This window comes from Nyctibius grandis, chromosome 5 (assembly GCF_013368605.1).
Source record: "Nyctibius grandis isolate bNycGra1 chromosome 5, bNycGra1.pri, whole genome shotgun sequence".
NCBI classification, from domain to species: Eukaryota; Metazoa; Chordata; class Aves; order Nyctibiiformes; family Nyctibiidae; genus Nyctibius; species Nyctibius grandis.
In genome coordinates, this window is record NC_090662.1 from 64885541 (window position 1) to 64909177 (window position 23637).

The 23637-nt window shown below is 37.2% G+C and overlaps 1 protein-coding gene across 1 annotated transcript in view; it reads left to right on the top strand.

The window, feature by feature from the left end:
- SLC41A2 (solute carrier family 41 member 2) overlaps positions 1 to 21461 on the top strand; it is a 58201-nt gene extending 36740 nt beyond the window's left edge. The window contains exons 9-11 of the mRNA XM_068401130.1: positions 6016 to 6147; positions 7122 to 7270; positions 19243 to 21461. Coding sequence (XP_068257231.1) covers positions 6016 to 6147; positions 7122 to 7270; positions 19243 to 19428 — 467 coding nt within the window. The 3' untranslated portion in view covers positions 19429 to 21461. The remainder of the gene's footprint in view (positions 1 to 6015; positions 6148 to 7121; positions 7271 to 19242) is intronic.
- The last annotated feature ends 2176 nt before the right edge of the window (positions 21462 to 23637 follow it).

The following is a 23637-nucleotide window of genomic DNA, read 5'->3' on the forward strand; positions in this document are numbered from 1 at the left end:
GGAATCTCTGATTAGAGATTCTGGATCTGACCCGCAGAAATACTAAAACATTTATTGCTACAAATGAAATAATTGAGAAGTCTGCTTTAAATACTAAAACATTTTGGAAAAAAAAGACTTAAATATTTTACATTTGATATCCAAAACTGAAAAATGCTCTTTGCAGAGAGTACAAAAATATCACTTCACAGGTATGTTTTAAAAATAAATGCATTAATGTTTGTAAAGCACTCAGATGTATAGTGACAAGCAACACTGAAAAGCAGAAAGGAAACTACTAAGTCTCAATTCAGTCCAAGCTTTGGATAGTGCATGTTAAATAAGACTATCAGGTATTCATTATATGCTAGGGATAAGGCAGTACTTTGTGGCATTGAATTAGAGGTCTGAGAGGAACAATAGTAGTCGTATTGTTCGACTGCATCATAATTTATAACCATTCTACCCATGGAGCATTTACAGATAGGTTAGAAGGCTGCATCTACTATGAACTTTGGCTTTGGAACACCTTGATTCTGGATGCCTGGCCTTCTGCAGATAAACTAAAACCCTGAGCAAGGGGCTCCCAAGGGTGTCTGAAAGACAGTGAGCTACCTTGGAAAATCACAGGAAGACAAGTACCTTGTCTACTCATGATTCAAAATTTAGAGTCCTTTTCTAAGGTTAGGTGGATACATCTGTTCTTCGAAAGCAATAAGTAAGTAGTGCTTGCTCTGCTCATTTGAAACGTAGCTGAAATAGAGTTGGGAGGAAGAGGTGGCTTTATTTACTTTTTTATAAGATCACAGGATCGTTTAGGTTGGAAGAGACCTTTTGAGATCTAGTCCAACCCCCTGCTCGAGCAGGGTCCACTAGAGCAGATTATCCAGTACTGTGTCCAGTAAGGTTTTGATTATCTCCACAGATGGAACTCCACTATCTCTCTGGGCAACCTTTTCCAGTGTTTTACCCCCCTTACCAGAAAAAAAAGTGTGTCTTTTTGTATTCAGATGGAATATCTTGTGTTTCCATTTTTTCTTATTGCCTCTTGTCCTGTCTGTCAAGGGAGCCTGGCTCCCTTGTCTTCCTCTTGATCCAATTCTCCAGCCTATCCAGTACAATGTGAATCACAGTACAACCCTCTGGTTTATCAGCCACTGCTCCCAGTTTTCCTTGGAAAATGTTACCCTGTTTATCAAAACATACAGTATAAGATCTGAGGAAAAAACATCCCAGTATGTTACCCAGAGCACTGGATGGTCTCAGACTAGTCTGCATCAGCAGTACCCATCCAGCTTCCCTTAACTTCTGGTTTGGAACCTGTAATGAGGGTTATGAGACACAGATTTGCTTTGAAATATTCTTTTAAGATGCAGTGATGTAAAACACTTTTAATGTGGTTTTCAGAATAGCAGGGTTACTTCTATTATTAGAAAAAATTCCTTTTTCCAGATAATGATTAAAATAATCATGCCTGTAGGCCTATTCGCAAATACATGATATGGTTTTGGCTCTACTTTGAATACAGTATTCTGTGCTTGTTAGACAAAAAAGGACTGTGATAACAGTTTTCAGAAGAAGTGTTTGTTCTTGCTTAGCCCTTAACTGGCTGAATAAAATGATGAGGTTTTCAATTTTCTTTTAATGTTGTAAGTCAGCATGACATCCTTCACACTTTAGCAGACAATGTCTCTTCTGTTTATTGACAAAGTAGCGCTCTCATATTGAAGTTAAACACATCTGCTGTTCTGAGAGGAATGCACTAACAGTTGTAAGATTTTACTTTTGAAAGAAATTATTTTCCTCTGTGTTGTAGTTGTCATGAGAATGAAAAGAAGCTAACAAAATTAATCTTTGTTATGAAGTATTTGCTATGATGACTGCAATACTGTTTTCCAGGAAAAAAAAATTCTGACTTAAATGTTCATGGAAACAGTCCTCATATATGTCTACAGAGATTTTCATAATATGAGCAGCTACTGAGCGCACGGCCATTTTATGCATTCAGAAGACGCTGAGAAGCTATCAATTCTGTGTATTGACGTCTTGTCAACCTACACAGTTTTATCTGTTTCGTGCTTCTTGCAGGGGTCTGATTAATCTGATACTGCCGAGATAACTTCACATGCACAGTAACTGCTGTTACAAGAGAAACTGAGTATCTCTGTACATATTGAAGTGATTAATTCAATGCAAGCACAGCCTTATACAAGTCATTCTATGACCAGCAGAATAATGAAACCTGATTCCGTGCTGATTTGTATCATGAGTTTTTAGAGCACCAGACAGCCCTTTCAACCCCCAGTGTTCCCTATGGCCTCGTGTCTGTGCAATACCCGCTGCTTACAATATTCTCTCCATTCTCCATCTGCTTTCCACAACATCATCGTTCCTCTTCTGTGTTACTGAACTACTGGCTGAGCAAGAGGCATCATACCTAGCTCCAAGCTAGGTGCTGAATGGCCAGCTGGCATGCTTATTCTGTTATCTGTACAGCTCATATTATTGCCTTTGTCTCACTGAGGGTACGGGTTGGAATCTTTCTCTTTATTTACCTGGCCACTGTTTCCCTTTTATTAGCTTGTTTAACCATACTTGGAGGTAGTTAGTATTGTTATCCTTGTGTCAGACATGGTTGAAATTGGCCCAAAAATAATTAGAAGGAAGAATTGGTAGATGAATGGACAGAACTAAAGGACAGTGTGTCTGCTTCTCTCCATCACCATACATTGTCATCTGGTTGAGACAGAGCAGGATGTATGGATTCCAGAATCTTTTTACATTTCAGTACACCTGCCTATCTTCTATGAGTTAAAAATATACCACTGATATTAGATTATTGAGACTCAGACCAAATGAAATTTAAAATAATTTTGCTTAACATATGAATATTGCATTTCCAGTTAGCTAAAATAGATTGTTTCTGTTCAACTTAGTTGTAATTAAAATAGAAAAGAGAGTGTTACACCTCTTGAAATCACACTCCAGACTGGCTGTTTTGGTTAGCATGTCAGCTTCCTTTGCAGAGCACATATCACCTCCTTTTACCAGTGTCCCATGGCGGGCCAGTTTGTTTTAGAATCACTTTTAATGCTTTTCAATAATTTTTCTTTTCAATCATTTTTCTGTTTATCTACATGCACAACAGGGCTTGGGGCATACTTTCTCTAAACAACAATGGTTATAAAAGTAAAAAGATTTTTGATTAATAGCTACCCATAAAGGATTGACAACCAATCTCATACCTTCTTTTGTAGACTTGTCCATGTCTCTGTTGTCCAGACAGTTTTTTTATTACCATTTCAAATGGGCAAATTTCCCTTTTCCTTAATTCTTTTCCCTCACTCAGTTTCCCTTTTTATTAATTAAGGAAAGAGGTCCAGATCATCTCTCATATTTCTGATTGTCTGAATTTGTTGAAGCAGATAATTATCAGTCACAAGAGGAATTTACATACATCCTAGGAAATACTTGAAATCTGAGGGGTTTTTGTGCCAACATAGTTTGTGTTTGCATTGCTACAAACCTCAAAGCATACCTTGAAAAACAGCCCCATTTACTTCTATCTCTTATTTCTTCTTGTAGTGCTATAATAGATATGGATAGTGAGAGAAGAGTTTACTAATTTTTTCTTTTAATATTGTTTTGAATATATCAGTTATTGCAGTTGTTAGCCTGCTTGTAATTACCCAGATTGCTTTTATCCCCTCTTTTTTAAGCAGAAACTGTTTCATATTTTCTAGTCACATGGCACCGTCCCCAGCTATGTAGCTTTATTAAGAAGCAGTTTTACATAACAGCTTTTTTGTAATTCAGTCACAGAAATTATCTGATCCTCATCCAAATGTAGTGCATTGATCCTTAGTTTTATTTCTGCCTCCCTTTCCATACCTTATTCTCATTTGTCAGAAGCCTCAAAATTATTGTTCTCAATCAAAAGACAGGCTTTGGACCCTACTTAGATTGGTTTTAATATGTTTAAACCCCTTTTGTAGTTTATATAAATCCCTTATTTTACTTCTGGTTCTGTAGTTTGTCTGAAAAAAGCTATTGTTATTTTAATTTTCTTTGCAAAGACTGACTCAACCTTTTGGTATTTCACATTTTGTCTCTGTATCTCCTGACTGGGAAGATGCAGGTAAGTTTCATAAGCAGCCCTTTCTGCCAGCTCCATGATTTTTTCTACCTTATTTCCTGATTTATATTTGAAGCCTTTTGCTTAAAAGTCCTACTCCCTTGTTAGGCTCTGCCATTAATTTTCTTTAAGCAGAACTCAATACTAGATGTTTGTCCTAACGACTCCATAATCCTCAAAAGAATTTGGCAAATAACTGGTGACCACAGACATTTGTTCTGCAGCCAAACAAAGCCCTAAGTATCAGAGAAACAAATCAGTTCAACTACAATAAACAAGGGGTGCTGCTAAACTTCCAAAGTGGATGCAAGATCTGCATTACTTGTGCCTAATCATATCTTCTCAGAGCATCCCATTGCTATGTAAAGCGTCTGGGGAAAAAAAGCATATGCTTGATATGCAAGTAGACAACTCTAGAGTATAATAGGCATAGGAGAATTTTATGCTGGTGCCACTGCATTCTGTAATGTAGATATAACAAATTGGTTTAGTTTTCTATTCACCGAAGTAAAAATTCATAGAACAGCCCAGGTTGGAAGGGACCTCGAAAGATCATCTAGTCTAAGCTCATCTACCAGGACCCCCAGGTCCCTTTCCACAAGGCTGCTCCCCAGCCACACAGATCCTAGCCTGTACTGGGCTTTTTGGTTATATTGTCCCAAGTGCAGGACGTTGCACTTGTCTTTGCTAAACTTCATACTATTCTTGCTAGCCCACTCTTCCAGCCTGTCCAGGTCTCTCTATAAGATGGCTCTTCCTTCTGACATGTCCACCTCACCACCCAGTTTAGTGTCATCAGCAAACTTGTTGAGGGTGCTTTCAATCCCATCACCCAGGTCATTTTTGAAGATGTTGAACAGTATGGGGCCCAGTATCAATCCCTGGGGGACCCCACTTGTGACAGGCTGCTAGCCCAAGTTAAAAACACTGATCACCACCCTCTGAGTGTGATCTGTTAGCCAATTTCCTACTCATCTCACAAACTACCCATCCAGTCTGTAACTTGCCAGTTTGTCTAGGAGGAAGTGGTGGGAAACTGTCAAGTGCTTTGCTGAAGATCGGTGTGATATTTGCCCTTTTCTAGTTACCAGGGATATCCCCTGATCTCCACGACTTTTCAAAGATTATAGGCAGTGGCCTTGTAACAATGCCAGCCACTTCTCTTCGCATCCTAGGGTGGTTTCCTAGAAATCTTTTTTCTAATGGGAAGTATAGCAACAGTTCTCACAGAGAAGGTAGAATCTCCATCACTACCATTCTTTTAAAAATCAGTTATTCAGACGCTTGTCTTGTGCTTTCAACCTGAATTACGAATGGCAGAAGATTATGGTTATCCTGCTCTGTAGCAAAGGGGAATGGATGGATTAGCTCTTGAAGTCTTTTGCAGTCCTATGATTCTGTGTGTGAAATGTGCATTTATGCTTGTGGTAGTGGGTGCATCTGCTTTGCGTTATTTGTACTTGCCAGCAATACTGACCTAGGAAGGTAATCCAGTAGTGGCACAACTATGGAGTACTTCTATTGTTCCAAGAGGGATTTCCAGAGAAGAGGGAGCAATAAAAGGGAGCTTCACCTATGAGAAGGCATCAGATCAAACCTTTGGAGGAATCTTTTGCACTTAGCATGAATTAATTAATGATCTCCAAATATCCAAATTTTCAACTTGGATATTCCAAATATCCAGTGATACACCAAATTGTAGCCCAAGTTTTTTGACTTACTCTAGTGCTTGGTGTTAGCCTGTCTATAACTAATATACATTCTAGGATGTTTCTCTTTTTGACTGTTATATGTAGAGGACTGTGGTAAACATAGAGGAAGTTGGTAAATTTGCAAAAACGTTGCCTACTAGAGGAAAAAAATAGTTGAAAATTTACCACTCGTTCCTTTTTGTACTTCAGGTATTGGTGGTAATCTAGTAGCTATTCAAGCTAGCAGAATTTCTACCTACCTCCATTTGCATAGCGTTCCTGGAGAGCTGCCAGAAGAAGCCAAGGGTTGCTATTATCCATGCAGAACCTATTATGGTGCAGGTATGTATTAGTCAGGTAATTGTTAAAACTACTGTCTCTTGTCTCCTCTTTCCCCCCTGTATGACAGACTGTACCACCAGCGAGGAATGGCAACAAACTGAACTTGTATGCAATTCAAAGGCAGCAGAGGCTTGGCAGTTTCCTTTGCCTGAAGCTGTTTGCCTGTGAGAATCACAAGGAACTCCCTGCCAGAGGCAATGCATAGAGAGGAACACAGAGAAAGGTGAAACCCTGGCAAGGGTCGAAGATAGGGACTGATGAGGCAGGACACTATGATACCCCCTCAGAAGGATTTCAACCTTCATCTTTCCTTGTTTACCTACTCCTAACCTTTGTCATTTAACTCCAGAAGTTCAAACCAATTTCCTGTTAGCAACAAACTTTATATCTAACATTATTACTAAGCCAAGTCCCTGCTTTCCATTTCCCATTTGCCATTTTCTTTCTAGATTCTTGCTTTACAGCTTATTCCTCCCCTGCATTGCCCCCTTTCCTAATAATGTAGTAACTGTGGTGAAATGTGATTTGTCAACAGCATGTATTACACTTTTCATATTTATGAAATGAATTGGAACAGATGAGAAAATGGTAAATGTGGGGATTACTTTTTAGAAATATAAGGTGCTTTTGAGGATGTCTTGAATATGGTGTCCAAAACATCCTTTTTCCTAGGAAGGCGTTAGGAAGTCACTGCAGCTCCAAAAAGGTAGATGGTATTACATGAGTACAGAATGAAAGCAGACAGTTTGCACCCTCTTCTGGAAGGGCCCTGCTTAAATTTCTGGCAGACACTAGGGGTGGCTTTTTTTTCCCCCTGTGAAAATCCTTAAGGAGTCTTTTAGCAGAAAATAATGCCTGCTGTTCCACAATAGTCAGTGCTGTGGAATTCCAAAACTCCTTTTTATATTAAAATTAATAAAAATCTGATACAGTAACTGAAGAGCTTATCTGAATTTTGGATTTTTTTATTGTAGGAGTAAATAACAAATCAGCCCAAGTTCTGCTTCTTTTGGTGATTCCTGGACACCTGATTTTCTTGTACACTATCCACTTAATGAAAAGTGGCCACACTTCCTTAACTCCTATCTTTATAGCAGTATATTTGTTTGCAGCTCTGCTACAGGTAAGAATGAGTACAACTTGAAAATGCTTGTATAAAATCAAGTTCATGAAGAAAATCATGTTTTATCTGATTTGTGAAATCTTGTGAATAGTACAAGAAGGTATGAGTTAATACAGGCTTTCGGCACAGTTTTGAAGTAACTAATTATCCCCACATGTATACAGCTTACACAGGTGTATCTATATTGTGAGTGCTTTTCAGAAGACACTTGACTGCATTATTTCCCAGTCATGCATTGTGCGCTTTCTCTTTCACATGCTTCTTGGAACCCTTGCATCTAAAACCCCCATCATTTTAATCAACTAGAGGTGAAATGGAAAAGTAGCATGTATGAATAATTAATACATCAAGGAAAACTCAAAGAAATCTCCTAAAGTGGTTCACGTTACTGTTTTAGTTAACATAGTAAAAAACGCAGTAGATGAGAATGTTATGGCTTGCTTAGTGCATTCTTAATATTTATTAAAGTTTAAATTAGTATGACAGCTATTACTGTACAAGAAATTGTTATTGCATTAATTGTCAAACATTGTTACATTATTTTGGTGGGTCTTACCTAGTGGCCTGTTCACACCCAGCAAGGGCTTGAAAGATGGCTTTTGAAATAGCAATATCTTTAGGTGAAGTAATTTCACTTAGAGAAATCAGTAATACAAAATGAAATGTTTGTATTAAATCCACAGCCAATTTTTAGCTAAAACTTGGCTGAATTAACTATAATGTTTTATTGTACCTTTAAAACAAAAAATGACTGTTCATGTTACACAATAAGAATACAGTTGAAATATCCATAAGTTAAATATACATTTCTATGTGTGACCAATATACATAGTCCTTCTAAGTGTGACCAATTTAGTCTTAAAATACAAACAACGTTATCATCAGTAAATCCTTAATAAAAATTATAATTTTTAATGTTCTGAACTGATTGTGTTGATCACACTGCTATTTCAATAAAGAGGTTTCGAAAACTTACTATTTTAATTTCAGATGAGAATTCTATACTTTTTTGGTAGAATATAACTGGTAGTGTTCCAACCTTTGCAAGTGAGAATGTCATACTAAAAGTTATAAATTACTTTTCATTTTCCTCTTACACAATATTCCTAGTTTCCAGTCTTATCACTTGTTTTATAATGTGTTTTCCTGAGGAAACGATGCTGTTCCTTGACTCTGTCTGGTCGGTCTGTCTGTCTGGCTGTCCTTTCTAATAGCTTTTGAATCCTTTGGCCCATTTCAGTCAAGTTTTTCTAAGTCTTGGCGCTCTCAGTGATACTAAGTTCCTATAAGCTTAACAAAAACAGGTTCGGGAAAGAGCCCCTCTGCTGAAGGTAAGACTGCAGTGTGATTTCAGCCATTATTAGACTTCAGAGATTTCACATGGGAATCAACCTGAATTCATACATCCATATGAAATCCATACAGTCTTCCTGCTCACAGAACTGCAGTCTAATATGTTTAGGGATACAAACCCTTTCTTCAGCAGCAAAGGATAGGGTAAGATGTGAGAAACGCAGAAGTTCATCTGAAAACCAAGTTAAGGCATTGGGGCAGGCCTTTCAGATCACACAGTAATTCAAACCAAGCATGGGCACATACACACATGTAAAGTTGATTTTTATAAATTCAAGGTCTGATTAGAGTATTCAGTTTTGCAGTCATGCATCTCCATTGCAGTCCATAAGGCCACACCTGATTTTCTTGACTTTTCACCTACAAAGCAGACATACAGCTTTTTTTCTTTTTTTCCCTGCTCCCTTTTATAGATGATTTTTTTCTTCTTTACCTTCTGTCTTTAGCCGTAACAGTCAGTTTGAGATGTATTTACTTTGAATCTGAGTAACAGTATTTCACACTATAACTTCTCATGGGTCTTGACAGATTTATGATTTGGAACCCCATGTTTTTTAACACCATCTGAAAATATTTAATCGATTCTTTTCCCCAATTCAATTATTCTGGCATTTTCCTAGTAGTGATTATTGTAGTTTTGCATACCTCTAATTAGAGCAGAATTAACATTTTCAGAGAGACAATTCTTGCTTCAACACTTAAATCTTGAATGTATGTTATTTACCTGTCAGTCTGAAGCACTTCTGTACTGCGGTTGTGTGCTTTTAAGTTTCTCCTTTCTCAAGGAAAACACTTGAATATTTGTACTCATTCCTCTTCCCTTTTTTCAGTGACATCAGCTATGCTCCTGGATATAGTAAAGCACAGTTTTCAAGCAGCCATTTCTTTTGGCATAAGCCAGCATCTACTGATCTCATTTTTCCAGAATTCTTTTATATTTTTGTCCTCCCAATGAGAGCTTTTCCAGTTCTGCTGTAAAACTGAAAAACCTCACAGCTAATTATTGTCATTTCAAGTATCAACAAACCAAGTCCGTTGACAGTCTTTTGGGCAGTGAGAGATCTGCATTCTAGGCCTTTTTTATAATCACAGAATCACACAGAATCACACAGAATCAACCAGGTTGGAAGAGACCTCAGGGATCATTGAGTCCAACCGTTGCCCTGACACCACCCTGTCAACTAGACCATGGCACTAAGTGCCATGTCCAGTCTTTTCTTAAACACATCCAGAGACGGTGACTCCACCACCTCCCTGGGCAGCCCATTCCAATGTCTAATAACCCTTTCTGAAAAGAAATTCTTCCTAATGTCCAACCTGAACCTCCCCTGGCAAAGCTTGAGGCTGTGTCCTCTTGTCCTATCGCTAGTTGCCTGGGAGAAGAGGCCAACTCCCACTTCACTACAACCTCCCTTCAGGTAGTTGTAGACGGCAATAAGGTCACCTCGGAGCCTCCTCTTCTCCAGGCTAAACAATCCCAGCTCCCTCAGCCATTCCTCATAGGTCAGACCCTCCAGACCCTTCACCAGCTTGGTCGCCCTCCTCTGGACTCGCTCCAACACCTCAACATCTTTCTTGAAGTGCGGGGCCCAGAACTGGACACAGTATTCAAGGTGCGGCCTCACCAGTGCCGAGTACAGAGGGACGATCACCTCCCTAGACCGGCTGGCTACACTATTCCTAATAGAGGCCAGGATGCCATTGGCCTTCTTGGCCACCTGGGCACACTGCTGGCTCATGTTTAGCCGGCTGTCGATCAGCACCCCCAGGTCTCTTTCCACCGGGCCGCTTTCTAACCACTCTTCCCCCAGCCTGTAGAGCTGCATGGGGTTGTTGTGGCCAAAGTGTAAGACCCGGCACTTGTTCTTGTTGAACCTCATGCCGTTGGTCTCGGCCCATCTATCTAACCTGTCCAAATCCCTCTGTAGGGCCTTCCTACCCTCCAGCAGATCGACACTCCCACCCAGCTTGGTGTCATCTGCAAATTTGCTGAGGGTGCACTCAATCCCTACGTCTAGATCATCTATAAAGATATTGAACAGCACCGGCCCCAGAACTGAGCCCTGGGGAACACCGCTAGTGACCGGCCGCCAGTTGGACTTTGCCCCATTCACCACCACTCTCTGGGCTCGGCCATCCAGCCAGTTTTTAACCCATTTAAGAGTCCACCCATCCAAGCCCCGGGCAGCCAGTTTGTCCAGGAGGACGCTGGACAGCCAGTTTGTCCTATGTCGAATGCCTTAGTGAAGTCTAGATAGACTACATCCACAGCCCTGCCCTCATCTACTAAGCGGGTCACTTTGTCATAGAAGGAGACCAGGTTGGTCAAGCAGGACCTGCCTTTCATGAATCCATGTTGGCTGGCCCCGATGCCTGATTGTCCTGCATGTGCCGTGTAATGGCACTCAGGATGATCTGTTCCATCACCTTGGCTGGCACCGAGGTCAGGCTGACAGGCCTATAGTTCCCTGGATCATCCTTCCGACCCTTCTTGTAGATGGGTGTTACATTTGCCAATTTCCAGTCAGCTGGAACTTCTCCAGTTAACCAGGACTGACGGTAGATAATAGAGAGTGGTTTGGCAAGTTCGTTTGCCAGTTCCTTCATTACTCTGGGGTGAATCCCATCCGGGCCCATAGCCTTGTGGGTGTCCAACTGGCACAGCAGGTCACTAACCGTCTCCTCCTGGATTACGGGAGGTTCACACAGCCCCCCGTCCCTAACTTCAGGCTCTGGGGGCCGAGTCTCCTGAGGACAACCGGTCTTGACATTAAAGACCAAGGCAAAGAAGGCATTGAGCACCTCTGCCTTTTCCTCATCCCCTGACACTACACTACCCTCCTCATTCAGCAAGTGGTGGAGGCTCTCCTTGACCCTCCTTTTGCTGTTGATGTTAGCTTTTTTTGTTATCTTTGACCATAATATATTGGACTTTTTGCATTTATTTTCACTTTGCATGGAAGGCGTATGAAAACAGATGTCAAAAATTACAAGCCTGCTTGAAGGCTCCATCTTTTATGTTTGAGGTGGTAAATGATAATTTAATAGAACATAGTGATTCCCAAAGGTAAGAGTTAATTATGGTCAGTCCTGTGTTTGAGGAGGTTTGATAGCACTACTTTGCCCTTTCTAATTCCTTATATTTATGTTGAGCTGGGAGGTGGAAAATGTAGCTGAATAATGGTTATGGCAATATGCCACCTATTCACATTTTTTCCACTATGTTAAAAAAATTAGTGCTAAATTTAAAAACAACAACAGCAACAAACTGAATTTTCTATTGTTAAAATTCAAGTGAGTATTGTAAGATGTTAAATTATTTAATGACATATTTTACAGTGGGCTGAAATAGATTTTTAATTAACTTCAAGATCTGTTTATTATCTCTGTGTTTGTTTAAAATGGAGAGGAAGGGGTTAGGGAAATGACAAAAGTAGAAATGGAAAATGGAAATGACTGGAAATTTACAGTAAGCTGAAAAAAATCAAGGAAATGTTAACACAAAAACTTGAATTATGACTTTAATATTTCTCTCTTCCTCTGTCAGTTTATGCTATTCCACATTATCTCTACAGTAAATTTGTAACATATATATGAATTCTATTTGGCATTTTAACAAGACTTTTTCAGATTGCATGTAAACTTCAATATTCCTCTTCCCAAAGTGATAAAACAATTTATTTGCATTGTAAGCTCTATACAGTATTACTGAAGTTCCAGTCAGGTAGTTAATTTCGTTTTCATCCAATTCTGATACTTTCATTGTTTGATTTTTGTTTTTTTCACCACCCAGCTTCTTTCCTCTCTTCTCCCTACCTGTTCTTAGATATTCTCTCCCTAGGATGTCATTTAATTGAAATATTTATGGGAAATAAGTAATTAATATGACATGATGTACATTAGAGTATGATTTAGTTATTATTGACCAAAAATATGCCATGTAGTAAAACAGTACAGTTTCACTGAATACATAGTTGTTTCTAAAAATCATTAAATTAAGATATTTTAAATAATATGAATAGCCAGTGTTATGATCTGCATTCTCCCGAATTCTCTATGAACAAAACAGTTCTGGGTTTCTAGACTTAAGAAAATCCAGAAAGTGTTTTATTTTCTTTTAATTTTCCTACCTTTAATAGTACAGTTGTTTCTGTTCTTTATATAAATATATATTCTTGAAATGTTCTTCAGTTAAATTTATAAATTGGTTCTATTGAAATCCAAGGCAATACTCCCTTTAACTTTAGTGGGACTAGGATTTCACAATTATATTTTCATAAAGGTGGGGAAAACTGCATAAATATTTATATTAATCTGAATTCAACTAGAACTTTTAGGCTTGAGTTCAAAAGGTCTGAATTAGCTCTGTAGTGAAGAGTCTGTTCTGTGTTTATGAATGACAGCATCAGAGGAAAATACAAAAAAATGTTATGCCCTGTAAGTACATAGGGTACTTCACATGATGCAGCATACAGTATCTGGGCAAGCCAATGTGCATTAATGAAAACCAGTATGTTGTTTTTAAATGTGTTTTGGATTTGGTGAGTGGCCTCTATTTAAGAGGAACACCATTTTCTTGAAAATTTTACAAAAACAAGTCACACACAAGCACATACCAGTATGCTACATGCAGTTAAAATCTGGCGTTTGACCAACAAAGAATATATTAATTGAAACATAGTCGTCCTTATACCTCACAAAGATGTAAGTATTTTTTAACTATATAAGCCTATGCACTGAGCAAAGTTTCATCCTCTGTCTTGTCAACCTGCAGCAGAATGAGAGAAGCACTGGAAATGCCAAGCAATCAGTCCTGGCACAGAGCTCTGAGCATTCAAAGGCTGCCTCTGTTCTTCATGTTCTCACTGAGCCAGTAAAATGCCCTCTAAGGAATTTTCACACCTCCTAACCAAATCTGAGCACACAGTTACGTTAAAGGCTGTGGGGAATAAACAAACAATCGGAGATTCCCAGAGCTATTACCAAGCAAATAAGTAATTCCAAAATGCAGTCCTTCTTATCCAATGAAGGTCCCATGTCTACTGCTGTGAAGTAACTTTTGCAGTGCTTCAGGGCTCTTTGGGGCAATAGAAAACTAAGAATTCAGCAGTGCTCATAATGACTTCCTGCTCACATCAAAATCATCTTGGATTTCTCACTAGTGTGAGGATTCTAATGATGGTATGGGCCATCAATGTGGAAAAATAACTCATGGTGTATATTGTACATTATAGAGAAATAAGGAAGGTTGTGTTTATAGAGAAAATACTGATGCGTTTTACATACTGCTTTTTCTAATAGGAAAGATTACTTCCAAAATGTAGAGCATATAACTGCTAAAGAGACTAGATGATTCAAGGAAATACGGAAACTAAGGTCCAAAGCTGGAGGGTTCTGTATGTTCAGTGCTTTTTCATCGCATCATGAGAAGCAGACTTGCCAGATTCATTGGGATCTGAATGTGGGTATCACCCGCTCTTTCACTTCCAGGCATGTTGCTGTCTGTGGTAGAAGCCTGGCTCCTACCAAGTCATTAGCAGGGATATATCATTTTTGCCTCCAGAAGGCTGAGCTTAAAGTGCTTGTGTGTGTGTAGCATGACACATTGAGTTGTGCTACAGCTAGTGCAGGTTGAGCATACCTGAGCACTTAGTGGTCTGGGTTGCACTCCTCATTCAGACAGCTGACAAACAGCCTGAAATTAGGGCTGTCTTGGTCAAACCAGGGTGTCGGGCAAAGCTACAAAGAAGACAGTCTGAAGAATTCTGGTTTAAACTGTGGAATAAAAAAAAAAAGTTCCTGCTCACAAAATTACATCCATATAATCAAATTGATTTAGAAACAACTTCAGTTAAAATGGTATCCCGTTTTTTACTTAGATGAGGTTTTAGTCTTACATAAATTTATGTTATGCTCTCTGTGTACTTGAATACCATAGTGCAGCTAATGCCACTTAGCTACAACATGAAAAATAAGCAAGAAAGAACTTGCTGTTCAGTGGTTTCTTTGCAGCCAGACGCTGAAGGAAATCTCTGTGTGTTCGGAGGAAATAGTGACTTGTTTCCCCTGGACATAATACACAACAGATATGCTACTTGAGAAGACAGTGGAGAAAAATTTCTTTTGAAAAATGTATGTAGACCCTACTCTGAGAGTTCACTGACCACAGAATTTTGGCTGTAGACAATGGAAATTCAGCTAGTGAGTTCAGTGTAGATCTATTATGAGTGCTATACAGTTACTACTTCGTCTCACATGAAGACATCAAAAGCTATTTAAAATCTGAGAAATTTAATATATACTTTAAAAATTAACTTAATGAAGGGTCAAAACCACTAGAAGACCTAAACTATAAATCTGGTGAGAATGATGTCAGAGTCAGGATACAGTAGTTTTTAGAAATCCTTAATTGGGGTTTTTCACTCATAATTAAAAAAAAATAAACTTGCCTTTTAATTTCATGGATTTATAGGAGTTCTTATGCAGTAATTACCAGATCTTGTCATGGTTACATTATAGGTGAATTTTGAGTCAATATAAGTTTGAGAGTAAAGCAGAATTAAAATATATTTGAAAAGAGGTCACCACAGTTTATTTGCATCTATGTTTCCTGTCTAAAGTAACAGAATGAAACTATTTTGTAATGCATCTTCACATGGAAATGATTTAGGGTGAATCAGCAGTACTGGTAACATGCAGGTTATCCTGTCCATCTAGGACATGCTAAATAAACTGCTAAAAGGTCTTGGTTCTACATACTAAGTGTATAGTAGAATTTTGATAACACCTGTGTGAAAACACACATGCAGATATATAACCTAAACTTTCTCTTCCAGTTTGGTGTTGGGATTCACTAGTCACAGCAACTAATGTATAAACTAATATGAACATGAAAGATTGAAATCCCCTTTACAAATATTATGCATTTGAATATTATACTTTTTACCACTGTTAATTTGACATATATTCACTGATGAAATATGATCATCTCAGATCCAAGAAACAATAAAAATATTATAGCATCCTCCAATGTATCAATTAGGCTATAGGAAGCTTAGGCAATATTAAGAATGTTTGAAGGAAGTTATGTATTTTTATTTTAAATAATAAAGTTTCATTCTTTTCCTATTTCAGAAGTTATGAGAAATTAATAGCATGAGAAAAAGCAGATAGCTTTTAGCAGTCCTTACTACATTCAAAAGACCAAAAATAACTTTTCTTTAGCTAAATTTGTTATTTGAGCTTTAAATAGTGAGGCTCACTCTTATTTAAGCATTCATATTCAATTTCAGTTTCAATCTGATATTCATATTTTGAATCAGAAAGTTCAATATTGAGAATTACTCTCTATTTCTGTCCTTTGTTGTACAAAATGGTATGTATACCTATGCTCCTTATTTTCAGATTTTTCATCATTAGGGTTTGATAAAGACTTCACTCTTGCTCTTTCCCTCCCTTGCTCCCTCCCTCCCTCTCATTCTTATTGCTATATTCTGCTGCTTCTGTCTTCTGAGGACCTTTTTGACAATGTGACTAAGAAGTCTTTTTACAAATACTCATTTATAAATAGAAAATATCAGTCATTATTGGGATACATATTTCATATTTTGTTAGTCTAAAACTGATGATGTTTTTAGTTTCGTTTTCCTCTATTTTGATTGTAATTTTTTCCAGAAGCATGATCTTCTTTTCAAAGTCTCAAAATATCTGGAATGTTGCCTGTATTTTTGCAATCCTTGTTCTGGGCTTTTTTTCCTGTTCAGTACTATAGAGCATCTCCCTTGTCTTAGATCTTTTTATGTATATAGATATTTAGTTATTTCTTACCTTTCTTAAACCTCAGGTTTATTTAATTCTTCAGTCTGGAAGAATTCCTAGGGCTCTGTTTCATAATTCTACTACTACTCATCTCTTTTTTTGCAAAAAAACACTTCATTGTTCTCTTCTTCTGTATATTAAATAATTTAAAAACACTAGCTCACATCTTGAACAGTTCTGCATATATTTACAAGCTTTTCTTAGCACTTTTCTACAGCATTTTGTGCTAAACAGATCATTTTTGTACTGTCTTATTATGCTTTTCTGTAATGTTGATCCCTTTATTTTTTCCCTCAAAGCCAGCTGGTTTTCAATTTGAAGTATGAAGGCTTTCTTCTTCATAGCATGAGTGCAGAGTAGAAGTACACGGTATGTGTACTGCTGTGCCATCTGCGTGATTTTGCTGAAATAACTATAGGTCACTGATAAATCCCAGAAAATGTGAAGTGTTGTGCCACTTAAGGTATCAAGTCTTGTAGTGACTTTTGAATGACTTTTCCCTTCTTTTTACCTCTGACAGATCTTTGTGAGCGACTTTTCTTACCACTTTAAATTCAAGGACTGTTTTACTTTCAAAAATCAGCAAACTCGTAGTAGGGCTTGTGCTTATTTTTTTTCAAAAGTAACAGTTGATTGATGACTTTGATCATCCCCTTTTAACACTGATAAGAAGTAAAATCTCATTAAAGATTTAAGTCACATTGATCTTGCAACACCAGCTACTGTGGCCAAATAAATAACCATTTCCAAAGACCAATCTGTATAATTCTTAAATGTTAGTGAGTTTCTAGCCATGCAAATGCATGATGATAGCATTATTCCTTCACCAAAATACAGGCTGGTGAACTGCAGTCTCATTCTGCAAGCAGTATGTCCCAACTGCCATCATATACTTTCATAAGCATCAGTTAATATAATATGCTATAACTTTTTTCCTATTACTTAGAGAAGCCATGTTTGTTATAATTTGTGTTACGTACCTGTAAGTTAATATGAGAAGGTTCACAAAACCTAATTTCCAAACTACCCATTTTTCACAGTAGTCTAAAAGTCAGTTATTTTTGGGTGGAAAATATATAGACAAATTAACAGTTTTCATGTCATGATTTTTAAAAGCCAGAAGTGCATACTGTCATTTAAATTGAACTGTGTATGCTACGTCTAGTTGGTGGTGTCATATAAATGCATTATAAATTATTCTTGGAATGAATGCTCTCGTCTTCTAATAGAACATACATAACTATTGTTGATGTGGGGCACTACAGAGTCTTCTGTGCACATCCTGTAGCAGATACTAATGTACAGTATCTTTTATAAACAGGCCTCTTTTTGTCTCTGTTAGAAGAAGGAGCTGACTCAAAGAATCTGATAGTCTTCCAAAGAAAACATCTGTTTTAAATATATTTGTTTGGATTCCAGTCAACACACCTAGGACTTGCATAATTAGCTTAGACTACACAGTTCCCTTTTCAGAAGATATGTTTATATAAATAAGCCATGCATTTTTCATTAAGCAAATACTCCTCCCTTTCTTTTTTTTTTTTTAATTAGACATTCCAGCTTGTATTTTAACATATACTTTTGCAAAGCAAAGATTAATTGAGAAACTTTTTTAGCACAATTTTTTATATGACATTCTTTTTACTGTATTGGGGAGAAGTGTCTTGCAACCATCGTATCAGTATTCAGTAAATGAGTGCATACATTTAGAAAGACACTTTTGATACCAGTAATTGATCACTTACTACATAAAATGTGAATTTTGTACCTTTTACCACTTTTGATACTTCATATTCCTTTAAATGTACATAGCAGACTTTTTAAAAATTAATTATGCCTGTGAACTGTCTTAAGTTCACCCTTCCTAAAGATCTGATTAACTAAAAATACATAAAATACAGTGTTTGTTTCATCTGAAGCAGCTCCTTAGAAGAGATAAGAAGAAATGGAAGCTCAGTTAGTGGTCCTTTCTCCATTCATCTTGTGCCATGCCACACCACATGATTCCCCTGAACCAGAATCTCTTATCATACAGCTGTGCAACATTAAAAGAATTCTTTTCTAAAACTGGATTAATGATTATGCATACCTTTGGTATTAAGATCAAACCTCTCTAATGTTCAGACAGTCACAGTTGGGAATGAGATCTTTTACTTTGGGACAAATTCAGCCTGGAGTGACAATTTCATAATATATATTGCAGGTGTGCCTTATTACAGAAGGGCTGAAGTTGGTATTTCATGCATAAAAGTAGCTTCTAGACCGTTTTTTGCAGTTCATACAATCCAGATGAAACTGTTCTTAATGTGACCTGATATTCTTTATATCATGTCTCATTTCAGCTCAGTTCTAGACCTGTGGGAACAAGAGTCACACCTGTGTTGAGTGTTTTCATCTAGGGCAACATCGGTCAGTTCTGAATGATCTCAAAGCCCCACTTACACTCTCACTGTACAGAATGTCTTGTGTGAGAAGTGCAGTTGCACATTTGGTTGGAATTTTTGCTTTTCCTTGCCATTTTCAGAGGTCCTCAAGCATAGACTGAGTGAAGAATGCTATCAATGATTCAGTGTGTTCCTTCTACCTGTGCATGTGATTGAGTGAAGCTGGCTAAGTGTCCCTGTCTCTAGTTGTGGGGAGTTTTAGTCTGAAATGAATTCATATTAATTATTTATATTTTTCAAAAGCAGTTGTATACAATAGTGCTAAGTACTAAGGAGACAGTAATGTTGACTGTTGACTTGCCTTCAATATAACTTAAGTGATAGTAATACAGATTTTGGTTGTTTGATGTTCTGTAGGTGTTTACTCTGTTATGGATTGCTGACTGGATGGTGCACCACTTCTGGAAAAAAGGAAAAGATCCTGACAGCTTTTCTATCCCTTATCTTACTGCACTGGGAGATCTGCTTGGAACTGCCTTATTAGCTATAAGTTTTCATTTTCTGTGGCTCATAGGTGACAGAGATGGCGATGTTGGAGACTAATTATTCCAACGGATGCAATGACTTTCCCTGGTATATTGGCGAGACCGATCATTCCACTTGAAGGTCCTCAAAGTGATTGTTCCATTTGGTATAAGTAAGTCAAGTTGACACAGGTATAAACAGCCTTAATGATTTTAGTTTGGTTTGTTTTTAAAGAAATAGGATGGAACTAGGAGGATACTTGAGACCTTCACTCTGAAAACAGGTGGATTGCTGCTAGTTGAAAACATCTGAGTAGACACAATGAACTGTAGATCAATCCTTTATCAAGTTTTAAATTTTTAAAAGATTGAGTCTTTTAAAATAACAGTTCTTTAGCTGTATTGTGAACCAGAACAATCTCTAATTGCTCATTCAGTGGTGATGAAGAAGAGGGTAAGACCCAATCAGTGGCTTGCCTTGTCTTTCCCTCCCAGGAACAAAGTGGGTATATATTTTCATCTTACCACCAAAGTGGTTAGTAGACCTCAGATGAATTCAGTTTCATAGACATTAACTGATTAGTTGATGATATGTTCTTATCTTGCAATTTTAGTGCTGTAGCTCTCTAACCATTGCAGACTTGATATCAATAATAACTGTTACAGTGATTTGAATTCTGATTCTCTAAACATTTTGTCACAAGTTTTATTTTATGTATACTAATATGACCATCTGCATTTATAAAATTAGACACTTGAAAAGTGTCTGCAGGACTGAGCTCTTTTTCTTTGTGCTAAAAAGAGCAACCTAATTATTTTACTGTTGTCATTTATTAGAACAAGAGCACAGTAAGACAAATAATGTGACACTGACCTGTTCAATAATAATGGGTGAATGATTAGATGTCCTTGTGTTGGAAAGTGTATTTTCATTTAGCAACTGAAAAGATGTTTAACTAACTGATATTAATGGTGTTGTGATGGCCAGTATCCTGATTTTAATGAAGTATTTAGAGGTGTTGATTCAAATGTAAATACTGATCCCTGATTAAAACTTGGGGTATAAAATATTATTTTTCCTTTTTAGGCACTTAGGAAGTTACATAAACTTCTAAAATTTCAGAGCTATGTCATCCATTTCTAAGCAGAAATCTCTAACAGGATTTCTGCTTTCAAACTGTCGAAGTAAGGAAAGTGGTCAATAAGGAAAATGACTGCTTCTGAATGAGTTCTCTTGTATACCTCAAGATTTTGAATAATATATTGATCATGAGGACTCTGGTTGCCACTTTGAAAAAATGTACTAATTGCTCTGTTTTAAAATCCAGTGGGAGTTCCTCACGTCTTATGTTTTTAAAGACTATACCATACATCCTAGATGCATAATTAAGCAAACAACTCATATTTTAAATGTTGTGATTAAAAGTTTTAAATTTTGAGACTTAAATTAGACAACTAAATCCATGTATCAGCATATGTTGTAATCCTGTAAACATTAGTCATGTGATTTATGCATATAAATCCTCCCTTTTAATTTGATAGACCTACTCAGATGAATTAATTATGTGGATAAGTGTTAATGGGAATTCTATAGGTGTCAGTCACCTTAAACTGTGGAAGTTGAAAGTGTTTGCAATTATGAAAATTAAACCAGCTATTCAGTGCCTACACACAGATTTAGATGCCTGACTTTTAGCTCCCTCATTTACACACTTTTATTTAAGCTTTTTCTTAGTTATGATTATATAGTTGTCTGAATGAACCATATGTATTATGTCTTTTATTATGTGCGAGAAAGGTGAAATCTTTCTAACTTCAGGTTCTCTGACTTTTCTTAGTTTGTATTAACGCTATTTAAAATAGTTACTTGTACGTAGCATTGCGGGAAATACTCCTATTAAATTGTTTAAAGTGGACTAGATGTAACTTTTTTTTTCAATAATGGTTATTTATTTTTGGTGCAGATATAGATGCAAATTTTTTTATTCTGATAGAACTGCCATCTGAATCAACTAAGCTGCCATTTTAAGCACTTGTCTCATTAGAGTCACTGGGTTTTAAGGTTGTTCTTAAATGAATAGCAAGATTCTTAAAAATTAAAATTTCTTGAGATACTTGTGATCTGTCCTTATCATCTGATGCGTGAGAGTGTTGTAGTATTTAGGCATGGCAGTATCCTTAGTGTGTTAAATATTTTCCCAGTAAATAAGCAACAACTGTTGGTACAGTCTGCTGACAAATGGGTGAGTGTTTAGATTGCGGAATTGGGGAAGAAATGTTAAATGGAACAAATTCAGTGAAACTCGAAAAGGGGAAATATGCTGATAGACTGGAATAACCTGGGCATGGAAACAATAAGTGACGGAAAAGTGTAATGGGAAAATTTGGTATTTCAAGAGGAGGAAAGTTCATTGCATGGCTGAGAGAGCAAAATCCATATTGTGGGAAAGAAAGAGGTGCAAACTTTCACACAACATTCATTATGAGAGGCAGGAGCAAACAGAAGGAGGTTATTTTGAGAAAAGAATAAAAAGGCACAGCCAAACTTGTTTTTCAGGAAGGGAAGGAAAATATAACTCGTGTTGAAAGGAGTTGGGGAAGAGGTGGGAAAAAAGGTACTTTGAGGAATGGTGGAAGTGAGAAAGAAATTAATGCTCTCAGTAAGACATTAAGGAGTTTGAGTGGGGAAAGAAGTATGACATTGATAAAGCAGAGCAAACCTTGACATCTGGAAGAGCAAGGAGTAAATAATATATAATGTGGAAAAGGGTGTGATTCCCATGTGGAAGGGGCATTTTAAAAACCTGCAGGGTTTGTTAACTGTGCTACCTATAGTTATGAAGGTAAAAAGCTCTTACCACCAAGTTTCAGGGGTGATTTTATTCCACTACATGAGTCTAATACGGGGGAGGGCACAAAAGAGTTGTACACCAGAGAATCTATCATTGGCTCAAAAGCTGTACTCACTGAACCAATTTTAACTCTAGTCAAGTCAGCCTCTCCACAGTATTCCACCAACTTGATTTTTAAACGTATCCCAGTAACAATCAATTACTTCATGTATGTGTCTGTAAGAAATGTTAACAAAAATTCTATTGGAGACAAATCGTGTGCTTTTTGTACTGCTCAAAGCATACAATTGAAAGGGACATCCTGAGATGTTATTCTGTCTTTTGTTATCAAAGCAGCCGTATTTTATAATCTTGCAGATAAAATGAGCACTCTTTGTATTAAAACTCATTAAGTGTTTTCCTCCTCTCCACCTGCTAGAAGATTCTTTCATACCTTCCTTTATAGTTTCTAGCCTAATTAGGGCTATTGCTGATTCATATCTATTTGCTTTTGTGTCAGCGTGTACCATTTTTTAATTTGGCTCTTGCTCATATTGTCTCATTCACCTCATTTAAGCTGCAGGTCATCTTAAAGCTCCTTCTGCAACTTCTTGTACTACTTTCATTCTGCTGATGAGCTAGACCAGCCAGAAGCTTCAGTTGCTTTGCCTTTATTAGTTACTCTTACCTGATGCTGAGTAACTGTTGGAGTGCTTTTCTTTGGCCATTCTTACTGTCTACTCTCTTTTTTCTCTACTTCAGAAATATCTCTAGGGTAAATAGAAGTAGGGGCGGGTTATTTGAAATGTGTATCATTTGCCATTCTGAAGGATTTTGTGACCGTCTCAATTGTTCTATGAACATGCATGAAAAGGGATAATTTCATTTGTTAAACTACAACTAAATGCAGCTTTGAAATTTAGAGTCAGAAGCATTTCATACTATACATGTTTTCTTTTCTTTTTCAGTGTAATGCTTTGAAATGATCTTTGCATTCTAGTGAGTTACTGAATGACTCCAGCTTACTTAAAATATCCTCTTCCACTCCCGTGTTTAATATATTAATTTCATTGGGGCTTTTAGAATGCTGTTGAGAAGCTGGCAAGCAGCAAATTAATTTCACTTCTTTTTACAATTTGCCAACTAAATTAGACTTTTCTTATACAAAGATTAAAACAGCATGAAGATTAAGGCTTTATAAAATGCAGAATAGCTTGCAGAATCAGGACGCAAAAGAAGACCTATCATCTTTTTAATGGAGTTGCTCTTTCACTTCAGTTCTGAGCATCACGAAAAGCTCTCAAGTCCAAGAGTAACTCAGAATACACATGCCAGGAAACAGTAGTATAAGCACTCCATGAAATGAAGCGTTTGAAATTCCTTATTATTATTATTATTATAGTAAAATTGCTATTGTAAAGGAGCTAGTCTCTTTAGAGGTGCAGAAAATGCCAATA